At 40.4% G+C, this 10159-nt stretch overlaps 1 protein-coding gene across 1 annotated transcript; it reads left to right on the top strand.

The window, feature by feature from the left end:
- Positions 1–2552: 2552 nt before the first annotated feature.
- pkia (cAMP-dependent protein kinase inhibitor alpha) lies at positions 2553–8966 on the top strand. The gene is made up of 3 exons (XM_033638233.2): positions 2553–2679; positions 5050–5253; positions 7731–8966. Exons 2-3 carry the CDS (start codon positions 5103–5105, stop codon positions 7805–7807), a joined length of 228 nt encoding a protein of 75 aa, XP_033494124.1. The 5' UTR covers positions 2553–2679; positions 5050–5102; the 3' UTR covers positions 7808–8966.
- Positions 8967–10159: the final 1193 nt, after the last annotated feature.

Genomic DNA, 10159 nt, shown 5'->3' on the forward strand with positions numbered 1-10159 from the left:
CCTCACTGCACTGAAATGAATGAACAGAAAGGTAAATGTAATAATCCAAATTCTCAGATAGAAAAATACTGCTTCATGATTTTTGTAAATGAAAATGTTCTGACTTCTACATTTTCCACAATACATTACAATCTGCATAATAAAATTAGGCCCACTGGTAGGTTGGATTTGGTGGTAGACCTCATTTAAGGATGACTGTGATCACAGCTCCCAAACAATGACACCAGTGTATCCTCTTGTTTCCTTGGTTGGCTCAAACACTTGCCCAGAGCACTCGGGAGTTCCCATAGAGTTGCCATATTGAGCACATGTGTCTTCTGAATGGGGTAATTCATAGCCAGATGCTATGAGACCACAGCAAGCGTGTTATTGAATGGTGATAGCCTCTGAGCCTTGATCACAACAAGATCACTGTTCTCACACTGACTGTCTGCTCTCTGTGATCTCTCTTTCTTTCTCACACACACACACACACACACACACACACACACACACACACACACACACACATACACAGGCTATACACTAACAGCCTTGTTTGTTCATCTGACATCCGACCTTTCTGACTTGCTTTGAAAATTGTTGGGATAGTGACCCTTCTAGACTCATCTTTTTCTTGACTTCTAGTTTTACAACAGTGGCGTAGGGAAGTTACAATGGGTCCCAGTGCACACTATTCCAATGGGCCCCATTGCACACTATAGTGAATGTCTTGGCACAAATACAGACTTGACATTGGACAACATTAACATACATATTATCCAGAAGTCATCAAAAAATGTAAAGAAATTAATTATTTCATTGAATAGTGTTTATAGTTTATTATATACCTACTGACTATTTTAAAAAAAAAAAAAAGTAAACCATGACGTTGGTGGGTTTGCATTTTTGAGGACACATACAGTATATATATAGCGAATGGCACCATTTTTAAATTAGGAACATTCCTTTTTTATTTTTCCTTTCTGAACACAGATATAGCCTAATCAAGGAGGCAGTCTGAATCACTTGTAAGGGCTCGCTCTTTCTATGGGCCCTGCAATGTCTATATTTACATGCAATGCCTATATTTAATTAGTAAGTGTTTGACTTGTAATCAAAATATTGGAAAAATACACTTTATGTTTTTATGGGAACAGGTTTTGAGTTAGTACTTAATGCAATTCAGGTAAAACGGGACACAAAGTTAAGTTAAATTGGACATTTTTCTAAAGTGAAACCAGCATGTTATTAAGCTACAAGGTGTCATAAAATCATGACTCATACTACTGTGTGCCCTGTATCATATTACTGTTCCCACCCATCCTCTCTCCTGTCCTCTGGTAGGAGATACAGGAGCAAATAGACTAAAACAGTTTCTACCTGTGGGCCATCAGGCTAATAGATCAAAACATATGAAATAAGGTAGGTACAATGGGCCCCAGTGCACAGTAATATGACCGGCACAATAGTGTATGCTATCTGAGCTGTTATCCTAACTATGGATAACATTAACATCCATATTACCCATCAAACATCACTGCATATCTCTATATCACAGAAAGTACCAAAGAAAATGAGAAATCTTTGACTTAACAATTTAATCATTTATTATACTTACATACATTACATACTTACATTATACATGGAATATGCATATAATTTTGTTTTAGATGCTGTTGGCTATGTTACAAAAAAAGAAAAAAAATATGATGGAGATAGGTTTGCCTTTTTCAAGGGCAAATATAGCAAATGACACTGTCTTTAATTTAATGACAGTTCTTGTTTGAACACAGACATATTTCCAAGGTGGCAATCACTCATAAGGGCCCATTCTCCACCCAACACATTGTTGCAGGGCCAACTGTCTCTCTCATTTTTGTTTTGTTTTGTTGTTCTTGTTCTCTGTAGAGCGTTTTTGAGTATCCAGAAAAGCATTATAACTTCCTGTCACCCTGCATCCTCATATAACGACATCACATTTCAGGTTCACTTGACCTTATACTTCATTCTATTTAGCTTAGACCTGTTGTCCTCGTCCGTGGACACTTTTTTGTGCCATCTAGTGGTAGTGAGAGCACAATACATTAATTCATGTAAAAACAAGATGGCAGCCATCTCTGCCAAGTCTGTCTGCAGCTGATCCCGACACAAAAGTGGACAAGGTCCAAAACCTGATCACATTTATTAGTTGAAACTTGTTTATTTATTATTAACAATGTGTGTAGTTTGATATGGCAACACATTAGACCAGTTTTAGCAACAATAAGACACTGTTAATTTGAAATTACTCGTTTGGGGACACTGGGACTGTTTAGTTTTTTATACGTATCAAGTCCCACTCATCCCAAATAGCTAAGAGAAATCAAAAATGCATACCAAACAAAAATTCAGTACTCACTAGGATATAAAGCCAATGTATTATTTTTGTTTTTATTTTATTTTATTTTATTTTAATCTTTATTCTAAATGAGCCAGCGAAAACTAAGTTGGATGGGGAGGAAAACAGTAAATTTTAAGGGCTGTATTACTTCACAAATAAGGGCTTTATTTTGAAATTTTACCCGGAAACAGTTGTATTCTGACACCGACTTGACATTGGTAAATCCTCTATCGCGAGCGTAATGGGGAATACCGAGTGGCTTTCATGCTGATGTGATTGACCCCTGCGAATACTGGGAAGCCCGTTAACCTAAACAGGTACTCTGATCATAATAATAAATAATAATAATAACTGTAGAAACAGACTGTGCGTGTGTGGCATCGTAATTTCATGTGCACCGTGAGGGCTGCGTTCACTGGCACTGACTGAGCTCTATGGGAGTCTTTGTCATCACATAAAGACATAGGGCTGTTGATTTATTATTGAAAACAGTTGGAGCGTGTCGATTCTCGTGCACCTTTAATGGCTTGTCTTTATGTAGCCTAAAGGTGAGGGCTTTACTGTGTCAACAATGTGATTTATCTGAGGAGCCAAATGCGCACGACTGTACTTGATACCTGCAGCGCCTCCACTTAGCCTTTAATAGATGATAAATGTTGGAAGGCGTCAATTATTTAAAGTCTGTTCTAATAAAGGTTGTCAATGGACTAATGGCAACTCATGCAGAATCATAGCAAGGGCATTTAATGCAGCCCTTTACTAATCCTGCCATAATCCTACAGCCTATAGGATTTAATAGGATGCTGCAGAAATAACAGCAAAATAGCCCACTCTATATTTGTATTATATCATATTGAAATATTGGTGATACTGTTGTTATAAAGGCAATTGTTACCTTTCTAAATGTTTGTGTAGGAGTATAGTTTGTGTATGTGTGAGTGAGGGAGTGTTGGGCATCAGTCCCAGCTATGCTGAGGCCACCTAGAATAACACTGGCATAAGTTTGTGGGACTGGATTCCTGCACTCCTCATCACTGCCACACTCACTGCTAATTCTCTGTTTGGCAGCACAGCAAATCAAATGCTTGCAGAGCAGGAGGAGCCAAGTTTCTTTATTTTTCACTTGTTAGGCGGTGACAGAGAGGACACTGTCCGCTGATTTGATTCAGAAACATTTGTTGGGAAGTCTGTGCTTTAGATAGATATTGTTGTTGTCGAGGCCAGCTGAGCGCTCTGGTTACCTCTTGGGAGCAGAGCCGTGAGGACAGCAGGAGCATGCCTCTGCAAGGGCAGGGTACATAATCACTCATACACACTCTCACACACACTGAACTGCTGATGTTCTACTTTATGGGTGCAACAGCGTGACTGAATTATGTAAACTGTCAATTAATATTTCATGTGATATGAGCTCGGGACACACATGCCAAGAATGTTCTGTCAGCTCTACAAATAAAGCATCGACTCTCACAAGGCAGTAACAAATGAAGCTCATGATTTAGTAATGATAATAATCAATCTGAATTTGATTTTTTCCATAAGCATTAAGATCTGGACAAGAGTTCTGTACCTAAATTGATTGTATCTAAAGATTTGGGACATGATGTTAACACACACACACTGCTCTTAGATTTTGGTTTATGCTTAACACTCAGGAATATCCTTTTATGTTCTAAAGGTCTAGCTGCAGATCAGTGTCATCACTGTTTGCCTCTGAGATGATACTAATTCTCTGATTTTTATATTGAAAAACAGTCATCCTGTTTCTCTTGCTTCCCCACGTCGAGGCTGACAATTGCACGGACAACATCTGTTGGGTCCTGCCCGTCTTGACACCATTTTGAGAATGACAGCTGAGTGGGAGCGGGCTCAGATGATGACATAGGAGGCATCCAAAAATAGCCGCGGTCAATCACAGCCTGCTCGGCTCTGGAAATAGCCCCAGATGGATGTGGGAGCTGAGGTCATCTCTGAAAAATTCCCTATTAGTTAAAAATCCATTATTTAAACTGGAGTAAAACCAACTTGTCCTTTATATCACCAAGGGGATACGCAGTCTTACAAAAGATTGTTTTTTTTTTGTACTCTTAAAAGTGCATGTATTAAAAATTGATTGGTTAAGATAAAAAAAATCTCACGCTGATGGATTTTAATTAGTGACAATGTGGCAGGGAAGCCAGCATGTGCAAAGTGCTGAAGGACAGCCTCGCCCAGGCAAATTGATACAGAGTGTTAGGATGTCAACAGAGGGGTTTAACCTAAATCTCTGTGGCAACACAGCTCCCTTACTGCTCCATGCTTACTCCAAGTGGAATGACATTTGAATACAGTACTGTCCTCCCATGTGCTGTAATTACCCCTTTGAGTGTGTGTTTTTGGGTGCTGCATTGCATCACTTCAACAGCACCCTCATTTGTGTTTCCGTCCCACCACCCTGTGTTCCTTCTGCAGAATATGTCTCCTTTGTGTCACTGGTGTCGCCTGTGCCCTCGATTGAGATTAAAATAGATTAATCAGGGATTAGGTCATAAAATAAGAGGAGGGAGGGATGTATTGAATGAGTGCACTGTCACTTTCTTCATGTCAACACAGACTGCAGATGCATCCACTGTGCACAGTTGCTCAGGACGAACTGCATAAAGCCTCCTAAAAATGTAGCTCATGTTGACGTGTGTGTCCATGTGTAGCCTTCCTGTGCTGCTGCGTGTGCCAGGCCCTGCTATGGTGAGGTGTGTTAGCAATGACGGATGTGGAGGCGACCTATGAGGACTTCATCGCCTCTCGGCGGTCCGGCCGCAGGAACGCCATCCACGATATCCCAGCAGGCGCTGGGGTGGAAGGACCCGCTGACCTGTCGCAGAGTCTGGCACAGCTCAACATCAACAAGTCAGGTGAGAGACATCAAAGTGGTGAGCTGAGAGGGGAACAAAGGAAGTGGGGCAGTATATGTAGGAAGTGACTGATGATGGAAAGAGATGCAGATGAGGGAAGTGGAAGCAGGTGTGTAGCTGAGTGGGGCAGTCAGGTGATGGGGAAGGAGGGAGGGTCCAAGGCATCAGGGGGATGGATGGAAAATGGATGTCAGGGGGCCTTGGGAGTGGTGGAAATGTGGCTGAGGCAGAATGAGCAGCAATATGCACAATAGAGGCAGGAATTGTGAACTATATTTTCACAGGAGAAACTATAAACAATTAAACAGGGATCGGTATCAACAACTTGGAAACAATCAGTGTATTTAAGCGAGATAATTGATATATTATAGCCTGTCACTGCTCAAAATTTGTAGTGTGTTTTAATTGCATCTATCAAGAGGGGGTGCCAAAGATTGAAAGTTTTCATTTGTAAATAATGTGAAATAAAACTTAAAAAAACGTACTGTATGTGTAGGAGTCATGAATTAAATTAGAAAGGAAAAGATGTTGTAAGATTAGTAGGATTAATACGTTTTAGGATGGTCTATATTTTTGTATTGTCAAATGTTTTTTGGGATATTAGCGTTTATAATATTTTTGTGATTAGGGTTTTTGGGATGGATCTGTGCGGTGACACATAATCTATATGAGCATCTCATGCTGACCTGTGTTTTTTTGTTGGAAAGAGGGGGTGAGTGGGTCGCAAATTTTTTTGTTGACTGCACTTTTGTTTGCTTTTAATTATAAGTTTGTTTATTCCTTTCCTTTAAAAAATATTTAATCTGATTTTGGATCACAGCGAATTTTTTGTTGGCGTGTTAAACAAGTAAACCAGGCCCAGCCTCAGCCTCTCAGGGACTTTGAGTTCATTTCTGTTACGAGTCAGTTCAGAGGAAGACTTTCAGTCTTTAACAAAAGGCAAGCTTTAATGTAGCTGATGGAAAACATCCAGTACAGGGAGGCAACGAAAAGTCCAAATGAAACAAAACCAAAAAACAAACTGAAAACCAACCGAAAAAAACAGGATGAATAGGGATGAGCACAGGAAAAACACAGGGATGAATACAAGCACGACCACAGAATACACCCAGGAGGAAGACAGGATCAACACAGGTATATATATACACAAAAAACTAATCACAACAACAAGACACAGCTGGAGGAGGATGACATGGACAAAAGGAGGGAAATGGAGATTGGCTAACAACAAGGGTGGAGCAGACAGGACTAATACAGAAGAGGTGTGAGGGGAAGACTCTGGGGACAGGGAGGGACTAACAAGACAGGTGTGACCGAAAACAGGTGGGAAAACACACGACAGGAAGTAAAACCCAGACATGACACATGAGGAGAGAACTTACAAAATAAAACAGGAAGCAGATTAAACATGAATGAATAAAATGGAACAAGGAACACAAACAGAAAACTCCATAAGATAACGAAATATAAACAAACCTAGGAGAGTGACAGTTTCCTACAGTAACTACAGTATAAATTCAAACTGTATTCTTATTCTCCACCAAGGGAGAAAAAACATGGTAAATTATAATGCAAAAATTTGTTTTGTTTACCATGGTTTTCAAACTTTATGTGCCCGACGGTACACCAGAGGGTACGCCAAAATGTCAAGGCACACCTTTATTTATATTTGTTTTTATTTACTATTATCAAATAACAATTGACAACCAACTATTAGTCAAGAAAGCATTTTAAACTTTTAAAATTACATCAAAGCACCAATAACATCCATTTAAACAGGAATTAATGTAAGATAATGTGATGGGTCACACACTTATAATTCCCTAGCACGAACGTCAACAAATAGGTTCCCCGTGAAGGTTTTCTAAATTAAATTAAATTACCTTTTTCAGTAGAGTTTGCCTCTTTATTAGGAAAGGGGTGCACACAACATACTGATACAGTCAATCAAAAATTCATTCATAACCTTTTTGTATATTGCAATAATATTGTGTGGTCATCACAAAATCCCACGGCACACCTGGATTTGCATCATGGCACATCAGTGTGCTGCAACACCATTTGAGAACCAACCTTTTCCATTATGTGCGTAATGCTTTAACTTTTTAAATGAGCAATGTTTGCGTAGATTCTGTCATGACTGCTGTCCATGGTGCTGAATCTGGGGCTGTCCCGGGCGATCCCCAACGCTCATGCTGGCTGGCAGGAAGCCCACTGGCAGTTTGCTTTAACTGATCGGCCTTGTCATTTTGCCTTATCTACAAACCACACCTTGCTATCATAGATTCTGGTGGCTAAGTCCTGGAAACTCTTAGTTCCCTCCACACAAGTCAGTTTTGCCCCAAGTTTTTTGTTACAGATTCAAATTACTATTACTACTAGCTTTTGTCTTACTTACTATTCACATCACTGACTTCACAAGTAGTAACTTACGCTTGTAATTGACTCACTGTCTCCTCTCTTCCTCTGTGTATCAGGTGATGAGGGAGAAAACACCGACAAAAGCCAGGACTGTCCAGCTAAAGAAGAAGAGACTCAAGCTGAGGGCAGCTAAACTGACTTTTGTGGACTCAAACAACCGCTTCCTCTCGTCCACCTGATCCCTGAACCCTAAACCTGCTGCATCTAATGACTGTGAGCAACAGACACGGTAAAATCTCCTACTGCCCCGGTCCCGCCATGAGGACATCGTCGCTATGGCAACCACAGTGCAGTTTTCCTTTCTTACTTGGGTGTGTTCCAACTTCCTTAAAAGGCCTCCTTTCCTTGCTGCCTTTCCTTCATGGCTGCTGACGTGAGATTGGATGTGACGTATGGTGAACGCAGCGTGATGTCGACAACCAGAAAGCAGCTCCGTTTGACTGTGGGTGGTCCTGATGGGACAGGAGAGAATGGAAAAGAGGCCATTCAAGGTTTTTGGGGCAGGCGCAAGTGTTTCCACTCTCTTCCCTCCACGCCTTGAAGCAATCACAAGTGATGTGGCTGAAATACTTCCAGGGAACTGAGGGCAGTGATCGGACACCTACTCCTTGTTTGTTTGTTTATCCATGTCAGGTGATATCTCAGACACCACAGACTCAATTTGAAAGATTTGTGGGTAAATAATGTTGCAATCTGGCACTTTTGATATTACATTACTGGCTCAGACAGGTCAAAACACAGGACATACAGCAGTTAGGAACAATACTGAGCTGCTCTTTCATTCTGTCAACACGATAAAGGCAAAAGCATAAAACAATACCCCTGTCTGGCTTCCCTGTTTCTTGCTTTGTTTTGCACACTGACCCATAATCTCCCAAATAATCATGAGCCCTTTTTGTGCCCACTGCCAGGCCTCACAGGTGCAGCCAGTATGTGCTAGACAATGCATCTCCCTGAATGCATCATTTTAGATTCTTTTTATATTCAAAATTTTGTAAAGGTTGTACAAAAGGTTGTACTCTAGATCTTTGCGTATACATGGAGAATTATTGTCTGATATTCAGTATGTTAAAATGCACCTCACCTATGGTTTCCCTACCTTTGACTTTGACTGTGTGATCATTTTCTAACTTTGTACGCAGTTAGCCGTTAACTTCAAATATTCATTGTGAGATGTTGCAGTCAGTCGGATGGTTGCTAATAGCTTTGGATTACAGTGTTGAAATACGGTTCTGCCCTTACACGTCTCATGTTTGGTTACTCAGTGTATTCATATTTCCTCATCCCTCTCATTGTCCGTGGCTGCTCTGTGGAGAGACAGCGGGTGTTTCTCAAAGTCAAGGAAGGATCATTAAATGGCTGAACTTCAAGGATGCCACATCACCACATCCCGCCTAAGGACTGGTCCGATGTCAAGGATCCTTCAAATTCTACAGAGGAGTCCTTCATTTAGAGAATTTTAAAGGATGCATGTGTGTATCCTCAGCAGGTATAAAGTACCCACAATTCTTTGCACACAGTTTGCTGGAAGTAAAGGTTGGGTCTCTTCAATGAAGACTTTGACTTGACTTTGAGAAACACCCATCGGTCTTGTAGTATGTGATGGTGATGGTACAGTTTTCTACATACTACATACAAAAATTGTCCATATTATAATATGTTCTTTTTACCCCAGATCAATACACTGCCATTTAGCACACCTGAGAGTGTGTGTGTGTTTAAAGTATGACTTGTTTGACGCTGGATGTTGAGATCAAGAATTTATTTGCTGCTGGAGATTCAAAAAGTCACAGCACTGATTGCAATCAAGTGTGTTTTATTTAATGTATTATATTCATTGGAGGTTTGTATTTGTCCGTGTTCTGGGGCGTCTGGTAGAATGATGATTTTTGTGATTGGACAGACTACCTGTGATATTTGCATTTCCTGTTTCTCCGATGAGTCAACCCTTCATTTTCAGAGAGAACCAACCCTCTCAGTACTTTTCCTGTAGCTACGACACACTGCCTTTTTCTGTTGTACCACTCAAACATGTACGTAGATGTGCACTCTGAAACTTTCTATTTTGAACTTGTGCGATTGTGTGATGACATCACGTGTTTGTCTTGGCTGGTTTTATGAAATTTTAAGAAAATAAATGACTTGTTAAAAGGGGATTTTTACATTGTATTTACAGGTCAGGTAGAGTGTGATTTAATGACCAGTACTGTTGCACTGTAGGTGACCTTGGGCACCCATAATCATGCTGTATTTTCCATGTTGTTCATTCATGAGTCATGTGTGTTGTCACTGACTTTACTGTGTAATGCCCTCATATTTGATTTTGTTGTCTTTGTTAGTTTTGACGTGCAATTAAATCTCACCGGTGAAAAAATGTAGTGTCAATACTGTGTGTGTGTGTGTGTGTGTGTGTGTGGGCAGAGTACACATGGTCACTGTCTCCCTCTTGTGGCCAATCTAAAACCTGCTATTCAGCCACAGAAGA

This window comes from Epinephelus lanceolatus, chromosome 20 (assembly GCF_041903045.1).
Source record: "Epinephelus lanceolatus isolate andai-2023 chromosome 20, ASM4190304v1, whole genome shotgun sequence".
Classification (NCBI taxonomy): Eukaryota; Metazoa; Chordata; class Actinopteri; order Perciformes; family Serranidae; genus Epinephelus; species Epinephelus lanceolatus.

Bases quoted from the DNA above. Each gene is read 5' to 3' on its own strand.
- pkia (XM_033638233.2), top strand. From the start codon at position 5,103: ATGACGGATGTGGAGGCGACCTATGAGGACTTCATCGCCTCTCGGCGG. The intron at 5,254-7,730 runs GTGAGAGACATC...TCTGTGTATCAG, and splicing joins GCTCAACATCAACAAGTCAG to GTGATGAGGGAGAAAACACC.